Consider the following 25,641-nt stretch of genomic DNA (forward strand, 5'->3'; position numbering starts at 1 on the left):
CCAGTTTCCATGGTGATGGCAGCCATTTTTTAGTTCCAAAGTTGCACTGCAACTGGAAAGTCTGGGTTTCTTGTTATAGTGAACCATCATTCGGATTGGTACTTTAGGCTCTGAGAAAGCGGGCGGACAAAATTAGGTGGAAGAAAAATAATAATAATACGGAAAAAGAAACAGAGGAATAGCAATATGTCACCCGACATTGTCGATCGGGTGACATAATAAAAATAATAAGAACTGACCAAAAACAATAAGTCTCCAAACTTTGTTTGGGAGACTTAATTAAAGGTATTGTACAAGCAATACACCATCTATATATCAAACTAACAAAAAATAACTGACTGATAAAAAAAGGTGCCTGGCAGATAAAATGGTAGATAAAAGAACAATTTATACATCAAATAGTTAGGATTAGCTTCAAACAATTTCATATTAAAAATGGTTAATTTAAAAACAAAATGCACAAAAGGTGATATGTTTCATATTAACAACGTCTGGTTTGATTATTGTGAAAATATTTTAAAACATATTGTACCATAGGTATTCTCTTATCAAGTAGAAGCTAAAATGCTTTTCTGTTCTACATTTATACAACATCTTTGTGTTTATCAAACAATGCATACCACATGCTTTTGTCATACATTTATACCACATATTTTTTATCATGGTAAATTTCAGCTGTTTCCTCTTTTTGTTAACAAGGTACATTCCTATGACCAGGATAAACTTCTCTGTATTACCAAATCTTTCACTCTGCTGGAGGAGGATTTAAACAAAAAGGCAGTTTCCAGGTTTTAGCTCCTCCCTGTACTCTCAGAGATAACCAATCATCAATGTTACCAACATACTGAATGTCTGACTCGTCTTGGTTTGTCTCGTATTCTACAGATGACGCATGGCGTTCTAAAGGACTAGTACTATTACTTCCTGGGCAACCTGAAAAATTCAATACATGTAATTAGTTTGGTTCCTTTATTTTATATTTTTATTTAAAAGACATGAATGTTATTTGAATTAATTTTTAATGGCAAGCTGAATTTGTCAATGCTACTTTATCTCAATTGTTGGTTACCTGAATACAGTATAACGTATCATGGCAGGCAAAATAATCTTACCCTGTTTTCCCTTTTTTTGTTTTCATATAGCTGTTAGGAAAAGGTATGCCAAATCATGGCTAGAATGCTATATGTACTGTCAGGTTGCTGTTTCACTACCAATTGTTGCATTTCTTTTCACATTTACATATACAAACTATTATAGAGGTCTTATGCTTTTTCTTACACAGAATAAAATCTAAGCAAATTTAATTGGCTACTTCTTAAATAAAAGAAGAATTAGGAACAGATTGCCTTGCTTGTAATTATGCAAGAGTCAATGTACTATGACAAATCAAAGCCTATTGAAGTTTTGTTTTCTTTGTAAGTATTAGTGATAGAGTGCACAAAATAGCAATTTTTTCATGAATACAAGATTGGTGAAAGTGATGCTTATCAAATTCAAACTCGATCTATGTTTGATGGTAATAATAACTCTGTTTAAGCTTCATGACATTTGGTAAAGTAGGAGTATGGAAATACAAAATTTTCATTTTTTTCCATTTAAAAAGGATCAAATTAGATCTGAAGCCACTCAAATTCAAACTTGATCTGTGTTTGTTGGTAACAAAAAGTTAGAGAATTGAAATCAATTTTTGGATGTGCAGATGAATAGACAGACTTAGGTAAATCTTAATGCCCCCTTTGCCTAGTTACAGGGACATAAAAACAATATATTAGGTATCTTTACATGACTTACTTAGATCGTCCATTGAACATTCCCTAAATCTGCCGCCACTCCTCCTGATTGGTTGTTTCTTCAGTAACAGTATACCACCATGTAAACATTTTAAGACATTCAGTTCTAACACAGTTTGTCTGACATCATCATTAACAATGTTATCACTCAGCCAGGTTCTGGTAAAGTTATAGTCTTGTTCTAACTGACAGGCACCAAGGTAACTGGAAAATAAATGATGCATTTTTGTATATCAGTTTACAAAGTTTCAATATACCATTAAAATAAAATCAATCCTTAAGCTTGTACAATTAAAAATTGAATATTGTTATATAATTAGATATACATATATATGATATATGTGAAATTCACATTTATATAAGTGTACTGTAAACCAACTAATTTTTGCGAGAGATTTATTTTCGCGACTTTCACAAGTAGAAAACTATCGTGAATATAAGAAACTTGAATTTTTCTTTATCAAACTACATCAAGTAAATTTGAGAATTGCGAAATTAAATCGCCACGAAATGGGATAGAAAGGGCTAAACGTGAAATAAAGTATCCCCAAAAATAAGTTGGTTTACAGTATGTTAATACAGTAACATAATGTAAGTACAAATGATGTCCGGAAACGCCTTTTTGTTTACTCTCTCTCTCTGGTAATAAATGTTGTTGATGTAAGACATGTTTTTTATTCATGAGCTAGTTCCCAAACCAGTACTAAAGTTAAAAGACAAGGCCCATATCCTCACATTGTGGAGTACCCAGGCCCATATCATCACATTGTGGAGTACCCAGGCCCATATCACATTGTGGAGTACCCAGGCCCATATCATCACATTGTGGAGTACCCAGGCCCATATCATCACATTGTGGAGTACCCAGGCCCATATCATCACATTGTGGAGTACCCAGGCCCATATCATCACATTGTGGAGTACCCAGGCCCATATCATCACATTGTGGAGTACCCAGGCCCATATCATCACATTGTGGAGTACCCAGACCCATATCATCACATTGTGGAGTACCCAGGCCCATATCATCACATTGTGGAGTACCCAGACCCATATCATCACATTGTGGAGTACCCAGGCCCATATCATCACATTGTGGAGTACCTAGGCCCATATCATCACATTGTGGAGTACCCAGACCCATCGAAAAAACATCTGATAAACAAATTTAATAATACTTTTAGATATTTGGATGATATTTTGGCTCTCAATAATAACGACTTCAGTATGTATATTAATGAAATTTATCCTGTTGAACTTACTTTAAATAAAGCTAATACTAACAATGACCACTGCCCTTTTCTCGATCTTGATATCTATATCACTAATGGAAAGCTGAATACTAAAATTTATGATAAAAGGGATGATTTTTCATTTCCTATCGTTAATTATCCGTTTTTAGATGGTGACGTTCCCTTGTCACCATCTTACGGTGTTTATATATCTCAACTTGTACCATTCGCTCGTGTATGTAACAAGGTAGATTTTAACGAGAGAAATTTATGTATTACTGAAAAATTATTACACCAGGGTTTTCGATATCACAAACTAGTCAAAACATTTACTAAATTTTATCATCGGTATAAAGACATCATTCGTAAATATAGCTCAACATGCAGACTTCTAATACGTTCAGGTATTTCACATCCAATTTTTTATGGAAATATTCTTTTTAAAGCACAAAGGTATTCACCTCAGAAACTTACAAAACCTTTGAATAGACTTATTAAGAAGGGATATAATTACGATACTGTTGTCAAGTCATTAAAGATTGCATATTTTGGCGTTAATATTGAGTCACTGATAAGGTCTTTGCATCGGAACTAAACACATTTATTCTAAAAACAGTTGTTGGCATGACACGGGTTATGTTCTTCTCATATATGTTATGATGGTATGATACTAAACCCCTAACGGGAAGGATTGTGCCTGATTTTCATATGATGAAATCATAATCTTTCAATCAGTTTAATTGAAGTCTGGAGCTGGCATGTCAGTTAACTGCTAGTAGTCTGTTGTTATTTATGTATTATTGTCATTTTGTTTATTTTCTTTGGTTACATCTTCTGACATCAGACTCGGACTTCTCTTGAACTGAATTTTATGCGTTTACTTTTCTACATTGGTTAGAGGTATAGGGGGAGGGTTGAGATCTCACAAACATGTTTAACCCCGCCGCTTTTTTGCGCCTGTCCCAAGTCAGGAGCCTCTGGCCTTTGTTAGTCTTGTATTATTTTAATTTTAGTTTCTTGTGTACAATTTGGAAATTAGTATGGCGTTCATTATCACTGGACTAGTATATATTTGTTTAGGGGCCAGCGAAGGACGCCTCCGGGTGCGGGAATTTCTCGCTACATTGAAGACCTGTTGGTGACCCTCTGCTGTTGTTTTTTATTTGGTCGGGTTGTTGTCTCTTTGACACATTCCCCATTTCCATTCTCAATTTTACTCTCTCTTGCAAAAAATGTTGTTGATGTAAGACATGTTTTTTATTCATGAGCTAGTTCCCAAACCAGTACTAAAGTTAAAAGACAAGGCCCATATCATCACAATATGACTATAGAAAATTTACAGTGATAACAGGCCTTTATAGAATCACACACTTTTAACCAGTTTAGATTAAATAACAGATAAAACTTTAATTGACCTGAACATACTTATGAAACCTTAATATATATTCTATCTGTATTTTTTTTCAACAATCAATCAATTTCTAATATACTGGTATATACGGTTATTGAATATTTACCTAAATTTGATTTTCTCTTTTAGAATGAAGTTTTTCCATGCTTCACAGACTGCTGATACTGCCATAGACATGGCATGGAGTTGTGATGTCAATTTTAATTTACTGACACCATCTACTACTGGTTCTAATATTGTCTCCAAGGCTAACTCAATGTACACACTATGTTCTTTGGGTACCTCTGTTATAACAATGTAAAAAAGTGTAAACCTTCGAAGATGTCGTCTCAAATAATTGAGAAAATGGAGGAGTCCATAATATCACTCAGATCAAATATTGAAATAGTAGACTGAGCAAAGATAAATTCTGTCAAACTATTTACAAAGAGTTACTGATCAACAAAGTTTGGATGTGGACAACAACACAATAATAACTTTCATAAGCAAAGCTTTATGAGGGTTGATTTCAAATAAAGTTAATACATTTTTTTAATGTTCAAAGATTGGATCAAATACATTGTTTACCTAAATACAAATTTAGATGATTTTGTTATTGACATCCATTTCAGCATGAAAATAATTGGAATATATTTCTCAAGAATTAAATTAAGTAGAACCAATTATGATATATAAATGAGACAATTACTTTTGTCAATACAAAAAAATAAAGAACATTTTATTTTAGATGACGAAAAAAAATCTTCTTCTTTAATGAATTTGAAAAGCCATATTTTACAGTTTTTTGATCATATAATATGGAATTAGGTAAACAACTTACCTGTTCCTTTTTTCCTCCATCCTTTACCCAGAGGCATTGATTTCTGGAAGTACTCCTTTGACATATTCTTACAGTTATCTCCAAATAAGGTCATTGATGTTGCACTCAGGTTCTAAAATTATTGATATACATGCATGTTGTAACTTGTAACAAGAAAGATTTCCAAATTTTATATATGTTTCCCTATTGAACCTTTTGATTTTTATCATCAACAAAAAAAGCTGCCATCCCGTCAAAACTAAGTTACTCTAAGTGCTCCTTAAAATCATTAATATTGCTTTATACTGAAATCTATATCCTTTGAAGAATAATGAATCTGTAACACAATGAGATGAGATACCCATTTGTTCTTGGTCCCCCCAAAAAAGTAGTTGTATTGCAAAGCATTTTTTTAAACAGAAATAGACAGTATATATAGTACATGGGCATGGACTCTAATGAATACAACGGTCAAAAGGTTCCACACCACTGTTTTTTTATTCCCCAAAAATGTTAATATGAATCTGATTGACAACTTACTGGTCAATACTTTCCAGAAGAGAGCTTAAGGTAACACATTTGAGATAATTTTGTACAATAATGACCTCATCTAACAGAGGTATGAGGAATTTTTACATTTGGAATGATTAAACAAAGAAGCTTTGAAGAAGCCATACAAAACTTCTTTGAGAAAGACTAAGCTTATAAGATAAATTTGAAACTCATATGCAAGTTAAGCCATTATGTGACCAATAATTCTTTTAAGCTTAAAGAGTGTTCATTATAATATTGAAATTAATTATTTTTGACAACAAAACCCTTAAATGAACACTTTGTTATCGATTCATTTAATGTGTTTGAGCTTTGATTATGCCATTTGATAAGGGACTTTTCGTTTTAAATTTTTCGCACGAGTTCAGTATTTTTGTGATTTTACTTCTTAGATGACCAAACAGAATAAGATCATATACCTGCATCTGTTCATTTGTTTCTGCCAACTGTTTTGTGACATCACTAAGGTATGATATCATCTGTTGTTCCCATAGTTTATGACGACTTATATTTTTTCCACTAAATGTATGGGCCTGATAAAGTGACTTCTTTGTTTCATCTGCTAAAACCTACAATGAGATAAAAATTCATTGCATTACAATAGTACCGATTTTCTTCGAATTTGTGACTATATAAGATCAAATGTATTATAAATTACTAAACATTTACCCAAAGTAAATTGCATTGCAAATGGAGTTTTTTTTTAATGTCATTAGGTCCGAGACCACAAGACCACAATTGTCGTCCCTTGATTTTCGTTGTTCACAAATATAGTCCCTAGTGTTGACAGTGGGTTACTTGCCATTAATTTATATACCTCTTCCAAATTTATTTCTCCATGTTTAATGCCTCAAATTGCAAGAAGGGGGGGGGGGGGGGGGGGGGGGGAAATTACACTGTAAAAAAATTCATAATTTTAAAGGAAAGTAGTGATTTGGTACAGCTGAAAAAGGTTGAAAATTAGCACTTCAGAAGCTGTCAAAAGATTTCAAGATGCCCTAAACATAAAATTGTCCATATTTTGAGTTAGAGCCGATGAAGTTTTCTATAATTTTGAAATAATTTGTCCCAAAAGTAGTAAAACACACTGTAAAAATTTCATTGAGAAAGCGCAGGTGGGTTTTTTTAATTTTCATTTATCTTCTTAAAGAAATGCACTACGAAATAATTTTGGTCTCAGACCATTATATATAAAGAATGCATTCAACTGCTTTCATATAATAACAAATGAAAAGGATAACTGTCAGCAAATGTCAATATTTATTCTTTGTTTTTCCACTTTTTAGTAAAACAAACATTGCATTCACGTTTAAAGTTTTAAGTTGGTTTTTAAATGGTGCAAATATTGATTTATATCTGAATATATCTATAAGATAAATTTACTTCAAGGAATTATGCACATAGAATAATGCCCCTTGAGAATGTCTTTTACCATCGTTATTAAATAATTTACAATTACTGTCTTTTGATGAGGTAAATATGTAGTTTTTCAAAAGTCAATTAAACAACATATTTACCAAAACAAAAGACAGTAATTGTTTTATTCCATATTCCGAGAGAAATGTATGTAATGGTAATTATTTACCAAAACCAATTGTACATCAAAAGTTTTTTACTAAAATTATGCAGGTAAAAGCATGTGATGTTTAGCACGGTGAATATACTTTTTCCACAGGTGAATATGTTAATTTATTCAAATCCCATTCATATAGAAAAACCTATTAAAATTTGTTCAATATGGAATAACATAATTTATTCATTTGTTTGATTATCAAATATTTACAATAATTCACCAAATATCAATTCAGACTCACTCACCCATTATTATATAAAAGAGTTTAATTGGGTGTATAGTGGCCATTGTTTAAAAAAATTATCAATGTACCTTTAGATCAGTCTGTGAGATTAACAGGAAATTGCCTACTGCCCAGCTAGACAAAAAGGTATTCGCTTTCTGCAAACACCACATGTGTGACATGTGACAATTGGCCAGCAGACGACAGATTACACTGGTCACATGACACAGATCTAGGTCCTGTTTTGGTACTAGAACACTGGAATCTGGAAGAAATATCAATTTATGAACATCCACAATAAAGAGCTGTGTCTTGTGCTCATGATACACCCTTTGAGTTTTTATAAAATAAAGTTTTATGATTCATCAATGTCATGTGAGAAATTAAAAAAAATAAAATAAAGGGAGGTTATTTTAAAAGATATAAAACAGTCAATGTTTAATGAACTGTTCAAAGCACTTTTGAGTTATTGTCGGCAAACTGGAAAATCCACCCTTTTTTAAAGAATAAAATCGCATTACAAGGACATCAAACCTAAAACATCTAAAGGGAGCTTACGTTAAAAGATATAACAATTCACCAAAGTTTCAGGAATACTACGTCAAGTACTTTTGAGCTATTTTCAGAAAACTGGAAAATCCCCCATTTTTATGAATAAATCAGAAACATAAAATCCAAAACTTATAAAAATCAAAAAGGAGCTCACATCAATAGATAAAATCAATTCACTAAAGTGTAATGCAAATTGGTTGAAGCAATGTGAGTTTATGAATGACATGTTGACTACAGATGGATGGACAGTCAGACAGACGGACAATGGTATACCATGATATATCTGGTAATCATCATATAAAAAGACAGTCAGAGCTGCTATTTATAAGATAACTGATGAAGAGAATATTTAAAATTTTCTAATTTTGTTCTCTAATGCTTTCTAGCAAAAATGGAAGCTTTTAATATCTTTACTTAGTTTTCATTTAAGTTAACATATCACCCATTTATAATTTAAAACAGAAGTACACTTGTCACAGTATAGGTTTAATAATATTAACATAATAAAAAAGTTACCTCTCCCCGACTCAGATAGATCTTTCATATTCTCTTGTAGTATACTAAACAAAGGTTGATAAGTGTCCCTTAATAACATCCCTGTCCTTGTACTATAATCTCCTGAGGCTAGGGGACAGGGGTAACATTTGTCTGATAGTCTGTTACCTAAGGCTTCACACAGACCTAAAAATAGAAACAACTGCTATCTAAATTCAAAACCTATTAAATGTACATGTCGTATTCAATCTACAATGTACAATGTAGAACTCTGTCTAGGTTTTAAATTTAATTGTATGTCTCTCTTAATTAATATTGATTTTTTTTGTGTCATTGGTTTTCTAACTGTGAATCAAAAGTATTATCATTTGAATATTTTCTTTGATATGTTAGAGATAAATGATATGAAATGAGCAGGTTGAAAAAATAACTTTAAATTATTATTTTTCAAAAAAAGTTTGAATTGCTGTACCTAAAAACTCCTACATGAACACAAATGTGAGCAGTGTTACAGTGTTACATGACAGATGTAAAGTTTAAAAAAAACCACTTTCAATCATACGTGATTTTCAGTCTTTTGCTATTTTAGTGTACTGGGATAATATATATACATTTTGTATCAAAGTTATCTATCAGTTTGTGTTAATAATTGTTGGTTATATAAATAGACAGAAAATTTTCATGAATTGCTAACAAAAGAGAAATTGATATAATCTATGCAATATTTTTCCTTAACATGAATTAGAGATATCAACCAGGTGCTCCGCAGGGCGCAGCTTTATACGACCACAGAGGTCGAACCCTGAACAGTTGGGGCAAGTATGGACAAAACATTCAAGCGTGATACAGCTCTGAATTTGGATTGTGATCAAATTTTTGACATTACATGGTTTTTTTAACACAAAACAAATGTCAAGATTTTACAAATCAATTAAAGATTTCTTCTTCAAACTTATTTAAATCTAAAATTAAATAGTTGACACAGCATAGGTTTCTGACACAGAATGAATGTGGTCTAATGAACTTAAAACATTTTTTTTGCCTTTGAGCAATTCACTATGCTGTTGAATATTAATCCTCTAAAAAAAATGTTTGAAGAAATTTTCTTTTTATTTATGAAATCTGAAATGAGAAAAATTTAACCCCCCCCCCCCCCCCCCCATTTTTTTTTCACATCCCCGTTTCCCTTTTTCCAAAACTGATATTAATTCAAATTTCTAATGGAGTTTGCAACAATAACTACTCTTTTAAATACATCATAAAATATTAAAATGTAAAATAAAGTGCTTGTTATCACTGAATGGTAAAGATTGGTTGGTAGTTAAAGTGAATATACATTGTTTATTGTATAAAACAATAAAAAAAACTTCATCAGCAACATTTAATATTGGCAAATTTCCAATGAAGTTATTTACATAAAGTTATTGGCAAATAAAAATAGAAAATGACATCATAGTCATGTCTGGCAAATTTCCAACATATATTATCAACTACTATTCTATACAAAGAAAGATAACTCCAATTGAAAATTAATTGCTATTGCACAATATTGTGTAATTAGATATTTCTTGCTATTGTGCAATACTGTGCAATTGAAAATTTCTTGCTATTGCACAATACTTGATATGGAATCCTGATTTGGACCAACTTGAAAACTGGGCCCATAATCAAAAATCAAAGTACATGTTTAGATAAAGCATATCAAATAAGCCCAAGAATTTAATTTTTGTTATAATCAAACTTAGTTTAATTTTGGACCCTTTGGACCTTAATGTAGACCAATTTAAAAACTGGACCAAAAATTAAGAATCTACATACACAGTTAGATTTGGCATATGAAAGAACCCATTTATTCAATTTTTGATGAAATCAAACAAAGTTTAATTTTGGACCCCCATTTGGACCAACTTGAAAACTAGGCCAATAATTAAAAATCTAAGTACATTTTTAAATTCAGCATATCAAAGAACCCCAAAGATTCAATTTTTGTTAAAATCAAACTGAGTTTAATTTTGGACACTTTGGACCTAAATGTAGACCAATTTGAAAACGGGACCAAAAATTAAGAATATACATACATAGTTAGATTCGGCATATCAAAGAACCCCAATTATTCAATTTTTGATGAAATCACACAAAGTTCAATTTTGGACCCTTTGGGCCCCTTATTCCTAAACTGTTGGGACCAAAACTCCCAAAATCAAACCCAACCTTCCTTTTACGGTCATAAACCTTGTGTTTAAATTTCATAGATTTCTATTTACTTATACTAAAGTTATTGTGCGAAAACCAAGAATAATGCTTATTTGGGCCCTTTTTTGGCCCTTAATTCCTAAACTGTTGGAACCAAAACTCCCAAAATCAATCCCAACCGTCCTTTTGTGGTCATAAACCTTGTGTCAAAATTTCATAGATTTCTATTCACTTAAACTAAAGTTATAGTGCGAAAACCAAGAAAATGCTTATTTGGGCCCTTTTTGGCCCCTAATTCCTAAAACATTGGGACCAAAACTCCCAAAATCAATCCCAACCTTCCTTTTGTGGTTATAAACCTTGTGTTAAAATTTCATTGATTTCTATTCACTTTTACTAAAGTTAGAGTGCGAAAACTAAAAGTATTCGGACGACGACGACGACGACGACAACGAAGACGACGACGCCAACGTGATAGCAATATACGACCAAAAAATTAAAATTTTTGCGGTCGTATAAAAAGCCAATTATGTACAAACAAAAAAAAACACAATGTATTAGCATAAGCATGATAAGTCGAATGTTGTTTTTGTTACAACAAAACAAAGAGATTTTTTAAAAGAATGCAAGTTTCCTTTAGTCATGTTACTAATGTATTTTTTATAAATTGTTTCTCCAATAATTGGCAATGCTAATAACATGCACATATTTAAATTCCAATCCCTATATTACAAAAATTCAAATTTAAAAGTCAAAGTATTTTCTTTTATCTTTTAAATAACTTGAAACATGAAATGACTTTCACTGATATACACAGTAGTATACATATCTAATTCAAAATTGAAATATGGACTATTTTCAAAAAACCTTTAAATCTATCATGACTAGTCTAAATTTGAATTTTAAGGTGTTTAATTAATACAACTTTTAAAATCAGTTCTTAAACTGAATCCTTGTTTTATACATTATACTTACATGAATCCCATGATGATAAAGCTGATATAACATGAAGCTTCCGTGCTGTTGCCAATAGTGATGGTACAGAGCTTGGTGGAAATAAATCTGTTGAAATAAAAACATCAAACATATATTTCTCAATACATTAACCCATACATATAGAACTCAGCAGAACTGGACATTGTCAGTGTAATTATTTGTTTTTGTTTTAATTCAACCTTTATCAACAGGATCAATGCATATCACTACATTTTTGTACTATATTAGTCATAATAGACATCCGTCAAAAGTATTTTTTTGTGGTAAATAATAACACAGCAACTTGCTTCATGAGCTTATTTCTGGAAATAAACTATGATATTATACATGTAGGTCAGTAAGATTCCAATTACAAATGAATGTGTACATGTTACTACAAATCTACAAATGTAATGAAAAGGAACTTCAAATTTAAATATCGATCAGAAAATTAATGAAAATCAAAATAAAAAGTGCATATGGATATGGATTAGGCAGATGATGAGAGTTGAAATGATAAAAGAGATATAAGATCTACAATTTTTAATATTGACAATAACAAAGATGGCGGACTATAACCAAACATAACAAAATCTAGATTTTTCTTGTTTCATGCTTATTATAGTAAATGTACATTTGGGCAAGCAATTTTAATGTTGAAGTATATTATAGCAAAGAAATCAGTTCTGAATTTTGTGGAAAACATGCTTGGTATTTCATCAACTATCAGTTGTTTACGTTTGGGTAGAGAATTCTCAAAATTCAGGAGGTTACATTGGGGAATTTTACTGAAAATCGAGGGCAACTAGAATTTCTCTCTGGAGCTTCTCTAGAGCAAAGTGGGTAGACCCAAGTTACTCTCTTCACCTGGTGTGGTGACCCCTGAGCATGTTAATGATTTATTGTGTACTGTATATGTAAAGTACTGGAAAACAAATTGCATTTTGTAAAGCTGATTACTGCTGTATAAATATAATTTTCAAAAGATGATAAGGCAAAAAGATAAATCAAGCTACATGTAATGCCTAATCCCTCATACAACACATGAACATATGCTTAAACATGTAACAACTGCATAAAAAATAATATGTGTATAATTAACATGGATGATGATCCACATAGTTTGAGTAATAAATTATTTATGCTTAATTTTGTGATAATCAATTTAATCAGTAATAATTGGTTCTGTCATTGATTGGAACATGGACTGTCAATTGATGTGAAATATAAAATCTGTGTAAATAAGTTAAAATTACTGACAAAACTCAATTATATCCTACATAAATATAATAATTGGAGCTTTAAATCAGAAGTCGTCTGATTTAAAAAAAAAAACAACATAAAATGAAAATTTTCTTTCTAACATGTCTGAGATCCAATTGCAAAGGTTCTAGATAACAAAGATAACAACTGAGAACTGTTTATAATCAAAGAACCTTTGACAGGAAGCTCAAACATCCCACACCCTTGACACCCCACCCCATCTTCTTTCTAGTTAATTACAAGTGCCAACAATTAGTTAAAAAAATAAACCCCCTCTTCAAATAAGGAGCATAGAACATAAAATTGATTTAGCAAAGAACATAACTAAGCTCCATGTTAAATCCTTGCTATAGCATAAAACATTTTATTTTTGCACAAGGAATTACTAGGCTTCAGGCAACAGACACAAAGTGTTAATTATAACTCATCATCACTCATAATGGCCTTTTGGGATCGACAAGAAAAACAGTCATAAATATCTTGTAACTTAATACCTTTTAAGCCAGCATTTTCCATCATACTTCTAACAATGGCTATCAATGTGGTATTACAAATGACAATGCTTCCAAGACTAAAATAATCATGTCCCTGTTCTCTTGCTCCCCAATCATGTTCATAGAAACACAGCTCTAAAGCATTACCAAATTCCTTCCATAAAACATCTAAATATTTTTTGACTAGTTGATCTTTTATGGTACTGTCTGCACTATCACCCCAAGAAACTGTCTTCCGTTTAGAATCTGTTCTTGATAACACTGGTGTATCTGGACCTTTTGGTGGTCTTTCAGAATCTGCTTTGCTGATTGTGCGACTGGTTTTGTGCCTTGTTTTAGAATGACTCTCACTTTTACGTAATATGTGTGTAGAATGACAAACAATTTGAAGAAAGGCCTCAGCAAAAGTTTGTTCATTTTGAGAGAATGTTGATAATGGAGGAGGTTCAGAAGACAGATCAGGTGCCTTGATTGAACCAACTTTTAAAACAGCACCACTAATACTGGTTGTACTTCCTGTGGCAGTGTGGTAATCAGACGTGTCCAGTCCTGGTATGGCGGACATTGGACGTCTCTGTACCTCGTCATTCCAAACATACAAAGGAAGTTTACCAGAAAACAAGATTCTCATGAAATCATCATTGGCTGTAAAGAATCTGTGTGTCTGATGAGCTGCATATCTAGCTCTTTCACTAGCCAAAATGTTCATGACATTGATGAAAGGTATTGCCTTGACGCTAATACCAGCATGACGTGAGAGGTTGGACAGAGCTGCACTTGGAGTTAATATTTTTTCCTTTTTACTAATAAGTTCCCTAATGAAATATGTCTTCCCACGAGCTTTTGGTAGCCCATTCAAAATATTATTGAAATCTTCAAGTCCCCTTGTTACATTCCATAAGATTTCATGGGTTAAATTAGAATATGAACCATGGGCAAAGACTTTTAAGCCAATCATTATTAACTTTTCCATCCAGTAGATGGCATTGTTGTACAATTGGAATAGTTTTTCTCTGATATGTTCAACGTCGATATAGAGGCGACCTAAAATTGGTAAAAGCCATTTGCTTGTATGTAGACGTTGTTTAATGGTATTCCAGTGTCCTACATGGACCCGTAAATCCTCACAAAGACCATTCAAACAATATAATTTACTCATGGGAGCTTCAGTCAGACAGTTGTGTGTTATTCCATACAATGTTCTGTATTCAAGCTGGACTAAATTCTCTAAATCTTTAACAAAAGTCGAAACAGATTTTATTCTAAACAAACAATCACGTAAGAATTCAAGTCTTGCTCTTTCTTCAAGGATCTTGCGCAGCTCCAAGTATTGTTTACCAATGCCCAAGACATGTCGGCAATGAAGAAAACTAATATTACCATGTTCAGAATGGCGACGGCCTACATGGTGACCAGGATTTAGAATCTGAAATGGTTTTCGCAACAATTTGATTGCTTCTTCTGCATCTACATTATCAAACTCTCTTTCATTACCAGACAAAGAATGAGGTGAGCTATTAAAATATTTCTCGTACATATTCTGAGTCGAGTCTAAATCATCTATATCAAAATCACTCAGCGACCCTGGTACATGTACCCGATGAGAGTCAATAGGGGGTAGGGTATCTGACATTCCATTATCATAAGAGTCAGCAACTTCAAAACTACCTGAAATTAAAATCAGATTAAATAAATCATCAATTCTATTTTACTTTTATTTAGACTGGAGAGACTATTGAAATTTTATCAATCAGAACAAAAAAATGTTTGTAAAATTAAATGATGTTGCTTTCCTACCTTTAAGTTTATACATTTTTTGTATGTACATGTACCTAACCCATTTTTCCAGAATTTATGCAGTAACTCAAGCATTATTTTTTTTGGCCTAATTTAGGAACATCTAGGTAGCTTTTGTAAGTCTTGTTTTTTTTTATATCTTGGTTCCTATCTGTTTTAAAGTGTAAGGACATCAATTTTACATTTACATGTACAAATGTACCAGTACAATGTATACTGTAAATTCAGAAATTATTGCAAAAAATGGGACAGGGTAATAAATGCAATAATTTAAACTTGGATTTTAAAATCTTTTAAATGAATAAAAAAGGATTTTCTCAATATCTCAAAAATTAGAATCGCACTTACTTTTTTGTAAGTCTTATATGACAAAAGCCCAATAATGCACGCAATAATTTCTGAATTTATAGTAAGGCCTTAATCAAGCCTACTCCTGTGTGTTGGATTAGGGATTGTGTTGAAGGTCAACTGATGACCTTAAGCTATTTTCTGTTTTATTTTCAGGTTTTTGTCTCTTTGACACATCTTAGTTTTACAAATTGTGTAAAATTGCTTTAAAGGGCGACAATTCCTTTATACATGTAATAGGTATATTGAAGATTTTTTGAAAATTTTCACTTTTTTGTAGTTCTTACTTTGCTTAACATTTTTACTGTTTATTGTTTACTCTTTATCTATGATATTATTCAAGAGAATAACCAAAAACTGCAAAATTTCATTAAAATTATCAATTATTGGGAAATAACCCAAATATTGATCAACTGATTCATCTTCAAATTTCAGGGCAGGTAGTTCTTGACCTAATAAACACTGTTTCCCCAAATGTAAGATTTGCACTAAATGCTAACTTCTTTTTAGATACACGTATAAGCCAAAAAAAACTGCATTTTACACAGGCTACTGTACATTGTATGTTCTATTTTTATCCATGATTGCCATGTTTTTGACGAAACAGAAAATAAAACAGAAGGTTTATACTAGATACCATAAGGACAGGGGTTCAAATTAACATTTGGTACTGGAAGGTCCAGGACCTTTGACACTCAAAACTGAAAGGTCCACAACCTAAATTGCAGGTCCTACTTTTACTTGAAATATTTTATAACACAGTAAGATACAAAATTATTGTGCCTTTGGTGTTAGGTTATCTTGTTACATTGTCAGTGTCACTGTTGTATAATATGTTCAATAAACTAATAAATATAATTGTCTTGTATATTATGAATTCATATTATCTTTATTTTTTTTTATTTGGTAGGGTGTCACTGTTGGTAGGTGTGTTGTAACCAAGATTAGTAATTAATTACTAATTATATCATTACCTCAGGGCTCACACTACTTCAACTCGATTTTAAAAGTCCACTAGAGCTTGTTACTTTGTTACATTGTATCATATCATTACCTCAGGGCTCACACTACTTCAACTCGATTTTAAAAGTCCACTAGAGCTTGTTACTTTGTTACATTGTATCATATCTAGTTGCACTATTTTTGATAATAAAGTACGAAACTTCCAGCTATTTACAGGCCCCTAAAAATTGAGGAGAAATTACCCCTTGGAATTGCAGTAATTTGTTTACACTTTAAAAACATCTGCATGTCATATCCACATGTATTAATGATAAAAGAAAAATGCTGTCACATTGTATTGGATGTTGACATGGAAATTTGTCAACTAAAAAACTTATTAAGTAATTTTGAGTTTCAACCTAAAATATTTTCTGGTCTTTCTTTCTTTTCCATATATCTTTTGGTTTTCAATTCTAGTGATTATATTTCATAATCTTAGATGTATTTTGTCACAACTTCAAGCCTGACATTATTTTTTTTATTGTATTTGATCGGCAAACCCGGAATTACCCTTATCCGTCCCGGAAACTGATCCGGTATTGTAATTATCTTCATTTCCCGGTCTCACTAATTAGCGACAACAAGAATTTTAGCGACAACAAGCGTCAACAAGCGACAAGAAGCGACAACAAGAATTATTTTAGCGACAACAAGCGACAAGAAACTATTTAGCGACAAGAAAACATTTTTTTTTAATTAAAATTAATTATTGCAATAAATATAAAAAGAATATGCAAAAGAAAATAATTTTAGCGACAAGAAAGTTAAAATTGATAGAAAAAAATGAAACATTATTTACATAATATTTTATCATCTATTATGAATAACAGCCAGTATTACGTTTAATTATTGTATTATATGAGATTACTTTTCCTTGTGATTTAGAACATATTATTTATCTTATAATTTGTTTTTTAAAACTCTTTTCGTGCAATATATATTAAGCTCGCAAAATGAATTATTTGTGCATCATTGTCCTGAAAATATTGACACAAATTGTGAAATACAAAGAACTGAAATCAAACAGGAGGAAAAGAAAATTGAAATGTGAATGTTTTCATCTTTTTATTTGTTTATTGCCTCATTAAACGATATTTATCATATTTATGCATATTGATTGAAGATGAAAGGAAATTAATGACAATCTTGAGTTTTCAACAGGTGTTCACTATTTACAATGATTGTATATTCTGGCGCGTGTAATTGTATAGTCTGGCGCGTGTAATTGTATAGTCTGACGCGTGTACAAAGTTGAAGGTGTTGATTGGATGTTATTGTAGCAATAAAACAGGGGACACACAACTCGTTAATCTCATTTGATGTTCCACATTGTGTGTACTGTTATTACCTTAGGGTGAAGCCACATCTAATGTTGTTCCTATCAAGAACAATGAATTATACTGACTGTTAGAACACAGGCGCTTGGGTATATGATACAATTTTTTTTATTTTTTGTTGTTGATTAAAATATTCAATTTTCTATATTTATAATGCATATCTATCACTTCTGTGCATGTCTCACCTAGTTTCGAGTGATTTAAACGACTTAGTGAAAATACCAAATTTTACTATCCATACTCAGAAACAAATGGATAGTAAAATTTGGTATTTTCACTAAGTCGTTTAAATCACTCGAAACTAGGTGAGACATGCACAGAAGTGATAGATATGCATTATAAATATAGAAAATTTAATATTTTAATCAACAAAAAAATATAAAAAAAATTGTATCATATACCCAAGCGCCTGTGTGTTAGAAAGGAAATAATATTTCATGTTTTTGTTTCAAAAAATCCTTCAAAGGAAAGTTGACCTTTTTTTTGTTTTTGTTTCAATTTTATAGCGTGTGCATTTCCTTTGCTCTACCAAGCTGACTGATGCTATTCAACTTTTATGTTTAGTATAAAGTAAATTGTCAGCATTTCAAAATGAAGCATTTTGCCAGTGCTTGTAAATCATTAATAATTAGTGTTGACAGAACATTCAATTTGGGCGCCTGCTTTGTCACAACAACTGTTTTCCAGGAAAACAAACTTAAACGCAAAGGGAAAAACACAAACCCAATAATAATGGGACCAATTTATTTGCATTTGGATGGTGCTTGCCACACCTACCAACGTTTTTTTACTCATATTGCCTCAGTGCTTGATACAACAATAAGTGATACCTTGCTTAGTAAGTTATAGCAATATTGTGATTGGTTCAGATGAGGAAAAGGCTTTAGTAAATATTAAGCTATCAAAGACAGTTTTCCAACATCTGAACTTACATTGTGCACAAGGCACTTGAATGAAAATGTTACAAGGCATTTGAGAACAAAGGTTGGCGTAAATGACAAGAACGCAAAACAAATTTTATCAGACTTATTTGGGGATAATCACAATCTCTTAATTAAATTTCTTCCTCACAAATGTTTCATTTCTTCGTCTATCTATATAATAAAACATTTTAATTAGACATATCTGCTCGTATATTTAAAAAAAACATTAAATACAAATTTCTTTATATCTAATAAAAAAAAAATGTTTTCTTGTCGCTAAATAGTCTTCTTGTCGCTTGTTGTCGCTAAAATAATTCTTGTTGTCGCTTCTTGTCGCTTGTTGACGCTTGTTGTCGCTTCTTGACGCTTGTTGTCGCTAATTAGTGAGACCCTCATTTCCGGTTTATATATGGCATCCATTGTTTTTCTATGTTGATGTTGTCAGTCAGATACGATTTCACTCGGATTTACAAATTACTTTTTAACGATTTTCGGTATAAAATTAGCGGTTGGATAAAATGAATATTGCTGTCATGAATAATAAAGATGAGAATTTATTTTGAGATCGTTTATTTGGAAATTTTGATAAAAAGGTCTGCGAAGTTATTTTTTATTTTCTTTCAAATCGAAGGTCCGTCGGGCGTAGCTAGTAACCAAAACGAAGGTCCGCTTGCAAAAGTGGAAGGTCGCGGACCTCGGACCACCGTTAATTTGAACCCCTGAAGGATCATTCTATTCAAGTTAAGTTGAAATTGGTACAGCAGTTTCAGAGATTTTTTCAACAAACATGATGAACAAATTGTGTAAAATTGGCTTTAAAGGCCAATAACCATGATAACTCCTTAGGGGTCAATAAACAATTTCAGTCAATTTTCTCAATCAAAACCTATCTCTAATAAATTTTAAATATATATCTTAGTTCTATCAAAAATAAAATCCATTATAAAATTTGGTTCAGATATTGGATTTTTTTTACAGCTAGTTCAGCACATCAAAGTATGAAAAAATGTGTACCTACACATGTACACCAAGACCTCCACACATGGTCATAATGGTTAAAGCCAATCAGCATTACTTTACCACTTTTAACTATATACATGTACATGTATAAACAAACATTTGATATTTGAAATAAAAGAACAGAATGGATTTTAAAAATATGGTACATGTATTCATGGAAAAATTCACAACTTTTGTCCTAGAGGAGCATTGATCAGTTTTCTGCATTTTACATGTTAAAAGATCTAAGGTATTCGATTTTCGTTAAAATTGTATATGTGGGTTTTTTCTGTGTCATAGGAATTCGAAGGCATCACAGAAAACAAATCAAAAAAGTCTTTCAAGATGTTTAAATACAATTAAAGTTAACCTACTTATTTTCCCAGATACTTTTTTCCAATTTAAGCCTTTTCTATCCTTTTTCGCTGCGATGTAATTTAGCGATTTTTAAAATTACTTGAAGTAGTTGAATATATATGTAGCGATGAAAGTTTTTTATTTGCATTATTATTCTTCTTGCGAATATAAGTAGGTTTACAGTATTTGGACTAAATGTATTTATGGGGTCTCATTGGGGGGTTCTGATCTCGGTGTCAAGTATTAGCCGCTGTACATTTACTAAGTAACTAATGTCACTAACGTTACCTATTGTTTTACGTTGCCTATTGTTTACGTAACGTTGCCTTGTGAGCAACGTCTCATAACTTGAATACAATTTGATATGAACACAACACCTTTCATTACTAGCCCTTAAGCAGAGTACTAACCACAAAAAACACGATACACGATATTGGTGCCGTGACCCATGGAGAAATTGAAAGCAATTCCTGGTGGTCACCTTAGTGCAGTTACACAAAATGTACAAGATTAATTAATAGAACGAAGGAAAGAATTTCGCAAGAAGATATTTGACATGAAGAACATTCGGCTGCCGCAGATAACCTTACAAAGAAGAGGAACCTACTTGAATCTTTAGACTCACAGTGATCGGGAAGGACGTGCGCCCTGCGCCTATAGCGCATATTGACCAGAATATTGACCAGAAATGGCCCATAGAGCGACAAATGTAAGCGCCCACATCGTTTTAAAACATTTAGATATCGTCAAATGCATTTCCGATCGTGTTGCGTGCCGCCATGTGTATGTAAACAACTGTATAATCTTCCTCCAATAATAGGAGCACCTATATATTTTTGGGACGTCTCGGGTGTTTTCCTATGGTAATAGAACCATGCGGTTTAACGTCTCTGGTGTTTTCCTATGGTAATAATAGAACCATGCGGTTTAACTGATAACCCAAAAAACGTAATTAACCATCATTCATGATATAATTTTTTATAAACAACTTTAAATTTGTGAAATTTGGCTATTACAGACGAGATTTAACTCTAACAATAATCTTTTAATTTAGTTAAAGCTTGCTATTATTTAGATTGAAAACCCCTGAAGCCTTTTTATGAATATAGTGTTTGTCTCCATAAAAGGCGCTTAACTGTCCTTGTCATTTTTTGGTCTTTGGCTCGTTTTGACATTTTGTAAACATGACTTCAGCGAATTATTGTTTTGTTCTATCAATTAATGGTACTCTCTGCTGTTATTCTTGTCACCGTGATGAAGTAATAATAATAATACAAGAAGTGCAGAGGAAGTGCCTGAAATGTCCTCTAATACGAAACGTCTGGAATAAGTATGGTATCGACGAAGACCCAAGTTTAATGTTTAAAAAAAACCCATGAACATGCATGAACAAGCCAAGGCAACAGTACCAGTTTAAACATTGTAAATAAAGGTTATCTTTAATATTGTCCGTTTTGGAAGAAGTTATTGTATATTCATTGAAATTACAGAATCACAATAACAATATCCATGATATTATTTAAAATCATAAAGTAAAAGGTAAGTATCAACATCTCTTTGCCAAAAAATAATGATACTTTTTATTTTTTTTACAAAAGTCAATTCAAATGGCCCACTCATTTGACAACATGGCCCATTATTTTTTTAAAATGGCCCATTATTTTTTAAAATGGCTCATTGAATTTATTTTTGAGGGGCCCTGGGCCCATAGTGAAAAAATTTGTAAGGGTTCCACAACCCAGTGTCTCGCCTACTTTTGCTGTTGATGGCAGACTCAACAAAAATGAGGAAAAACATCAATAAAAATTTCCCTCTCGATACAGTCTTTTGATTGAAAGAAGCTTCCAAGTTTGGTAAAAAAATCCAGGATAGTTTATGAATCTAATAAATGTTTTATAAACTTTAACTGCAGACTGTATGTAATGTTAACTGGAAGAAAAACTAAGTCCATTTATAAGTAAAATACGGAAAAAGTGAATTTTTTTTTTACAAAATTTACTTCTGAATAATATCTTATGATCAGAAACAAGCTTTTGTCTAAGTTTGGTAGAAATCCAGGATAGTTTAAGAACATTATAAAAATTTTAAAAACTTAAACCACATACATTGTAGTGAATGTTTTGTTTCTGGCAAAAAAACTAAGTCCATCTATAAGTAAAATACGGAAAAGTGGAAATTTATTTTTACAAAGTTTTCTTCTTGATACTATCTTATGATCATAAACAAGCTTCTGTCCAAGTTTGGTACAAATCAACGATAGTTTATGAAAGTTATTAAAATTTTTAAAACTTTAACCACAGAGTGAATGTACATGTAATGTTTCCTCGCAGAAAAACTAAGTCCATTTAAAAGTAAAATACGGAAAAAATGGAATTTTATTTTTACAAAATTTACTTCTGGATACTTTTTTATGATCATAAACAAGCTTCTGTCCAAGTTTGGTAGAAATTCAGTATAGTTTAAGAAAGTTATTAAAATTTCAAAAACTTTAACCACAGAGTGAATATTTGTGGACGCCGCCGCCGCCAGAATGTTGGATCGCTTAGTCTCGCTTTTTCGACTAAAGTTGAAGGCTCGACAAAAAACCTTCCAGATCACTGGACTCACAGATCTTAGATGGAACCGAACTAGAAGAAATGGAACAAGAAATTCTTGACGCGGACGATTATGCAATGAATATGGAAGTCGCCATTCGCCGATTCAAGGACATAGTTTCTGCAAACAAAACAACCTCATTTCAACAAACGGTGAGTGAATCAACTTATGTTCCTAAGCAAATACATTCTATTACAGATTTGTCAGTTTCCTGTATCCTGCTTACTCAATGTAGGTAAGCAATTCTATTTTTTTTTGTAATTTCTAATGTCCTGCTAGACTAAATTTCATGTTTTCACAGCACAATAATTTAACTTTCACGTGTCACACTTACAGAAAATCTGCAATCCTGTGCCACGCTTACAAAATTGTAACAGTGTAATACATTTGTAATACTGCATCACTGAAATTGTCTTGCTGAAAACTGGGACTACATTTATTACTCTTACATATTATTCATTAGTAATAGCTGAATGAGCAAAACTTAAATATCTGAAGGAGCTCTTCATGTATAGCACCTGCCTCATAGACATAGTAATTTCTAATATTAAAACAAAATAATAAACCAATCCTTAAAAATAGATTTGCATGGTGTTTAATTGCACTTTTTAATATCATTAGTAGTTTTGTAACTTTGTGTTTCTTCTTTTGAATATAAACTACAGTGAATGAAGCACAGTTGAACTGTTCTTTTATAAAAGATGGAAGTAACTTTAAGTTGTGCAATGTCAATGATCATCCCATGTTTCAGATAATAATATATTTTTTTGACATATTTCGACTAAATATCTAAATTCCTTTACCTGACATGTTTTCCGGTTATTAACAGATTCAATAAAAGATAAATATAATTTATGTCTCCTGGTTTTCTCTATGATTTTTCAATGCTGAATCATCATTGTTGTGAAATATGAGAAAGTGCAGGTTGGAAAATTTGTCGGCCATGTTACCAAAACAAGTGCGGTCACGTGACACTGGAGTCTAATTTTGAAGTCGGATATCAAACATCAATTCCGTAAAATTTATAAATTTCATCATATTTTTAAGAGTTCAGTTATGCTCAGTTATGCTTAAACAAGAGGCTCACAATTTCAAGACTCAGTGGCGGATCCAGGGGGGGGGGGTTCCGGGGGTGCGCACCCCCCCTTTATTTTTGCCGATCAATGCATTTGTATCGGGACATATGTTTTGCACCCCCCCTGCACCCCCCCTTTGCCCTGGGTTAGCACCCCCCCCTTTCGAAAATTCCTGCATCCGCCCCTGAGACTCTTATATGAACTACATTTCTATGGTATACAAAACGAAACAGTCACTTCTCTAAAAATATTTAGAGTGGGAGAAAGTACTACCTTCAATTGTGTATTAGTATGAGGAAAAAATGAATATTTGTAACAATCTTTAAATGTAAGTAGGTGTCTGTAAGTTTGTGGATGAAATTGTCAGGTTCTGTTGTCTGTTGGTATGAGTAATTCTGATGGTACAGCGACAATATGGTGAACAATTTTATAAAACATTATAAGCCTCTAGTTTTAAGTCTGCGCCGGTTGTTGTAAGGTAGGCCAATTTAAAGTATTGAGCATGTCTGTAACGCTACTGGTGTTGTGATAACGATAACAGGCATACCTAGCAGCCCGACGTTGAACCATCTCAAGTTTAATGCATTGTTCATCAGTATGAGGGTTCCAAACCGAACAAGAATATTCTAGTTTTGTTCGGACAAGTGCTAGATATATATGCCTGAGACTTAATGTTTGTGATGGATGTTTTCATATTTCTTTTTAGAAAGCCTAGGCTTTTATTAGCATTACCAATGATGTTGTTTGTATGCTGGGTCCATTTTAAGTCTGATTGCAGTGTTACTCCAAGATATTTTGCGGAGGAGACATATTCTAGAGTGACCGTGAAGGATGTAGTCGTGTTTGATGGTATCTTTCTTGTTTGAGGCAGTGAGAACTGTACATTTGTCAGAATGGAAAGCCATCAGCCAGTCTTCTTCCCACTTTGCAGCAGCACCAAGATCATCTTCCTGACGGCTATCACAATCTTTTTTTAGATTTGATGCTTTTGTATATGATGCTGTCGTCTGCGAACAGTCTGAGTTTACTGGATTTTCAATATTCTGGTAGGTCGTTAATATATACCAGAAATAGAAGTGGACCCAGAACTGTTCCCAGTGGGACACCAGAAGTAACTGGAGCAACGTCTGATGACTCTCCATCCAGGACAACTGTTTCCCTTTGTGTGCGGTTTGATAAAAAGGCAGAGATCCAGTTAAGTGTTCAGGGGCGTAGCTGCCGTTAGGCACTTTAGGCACGTGCCTACACATAATTTTTTCACAAATATTTTTTTTTCATTAAAAAAAATAATAAACAACGTTTTATGTTGATGAACTCCAGTGAAGTTGTCACAACTCTAATTATCGAATGTCGGACTGGGTTTCTCAAAACCATGACTTAAATTGCGTAGTAGTTTTTAAATAACTATAGATCACCGTGTGGCCTCCAAAAACGAACGAAATCCAAACTGCATAATCAGCCATAATGTAGCAACCATTTAACTTCAAAGCCCCGCCACCACCCATTTGAAGTTGAATAGTCGTTCCCTAAAAGACCACGAAATGACAAATGAAAAACAACTCCAAACGAGAAAACTATCAGCCTAATTTATGTTCAAATCAATGAACGAAGACGGGTTGTCCGATATTTCTGGAACTACCAATCACTTATACCCT

At 32.3% G+C, this 25,641-nt stretch overlaps 1 protein-coding gene across 1 annotated transcript; it reads right to left on the bottom strand.

The window, feature by feature from the left end:
- Positions 1-281: 281 nt before the first annotated feature.
- On the bottom strand, positions 282-23,873 carry LOC143072894 (uncharacterized). The gene is made up of 10 exons (XM_076248039.1): positions 23,714-23,873; positions 13,553-15,220; positions 11,796-11,882; positions 8,649-8,813; positions 7,670-7,845; positions 6,204-6,353; positions 5,254-5,365; positions 4,540-4,717; positions 1,792-1,994; positions 282-933 (listed from the first exon to the last, which is right to left on the bottom strand). Exons 1-10 carry the CDS (start codon positions 23,718-23,720, stop codon positions 746-748), a joined length of 2,934 nt encoding a protein of 977 aa, XP_076104154.1. The 5' UTR covers positions 23,721-23,873; the 3' UTR covers positions 282-745.
- Between the last annotated feature and the right edge of the window lie 1,768 nt (positions 23,874-25,641).

Source organism: Mytilus galloprovincialis, chromosome 4, assembly GCF_965363235.1.
Source record: "Mytilus galloprovincialis chromosome 4, xbMytGall1.hap1.1, whole genome shotgun sequence".
NCBI classification, from domain to species: domain Eukaryota; kingdom Metazoa; phylum Mollusca; class Bivalvia; order Mytilida; family Mytilidae; genus Mytilus; species Mytilus galloprovincialis.

Excerpts from the sequence above, each read along its gene's own strand:
- LOC143072894 (XM_076248039.1), bottom strand. Across the intron at positions 8,814-11,795 it reads TTTATCATCATGGGATTCAT|GTCTGTGTGAAGCCTTAGGT; the intron begins GTAAGTATAATG and ends TTCTATTTTTAG. Across the intron at positions 1,995-4,539 it reads AAAGAGAAAATCAAATTTAG|TTACCTTGGTGCCTGTCAGT; the intron begins GTAAATATTCAA and ends TTTATTTTCCAG.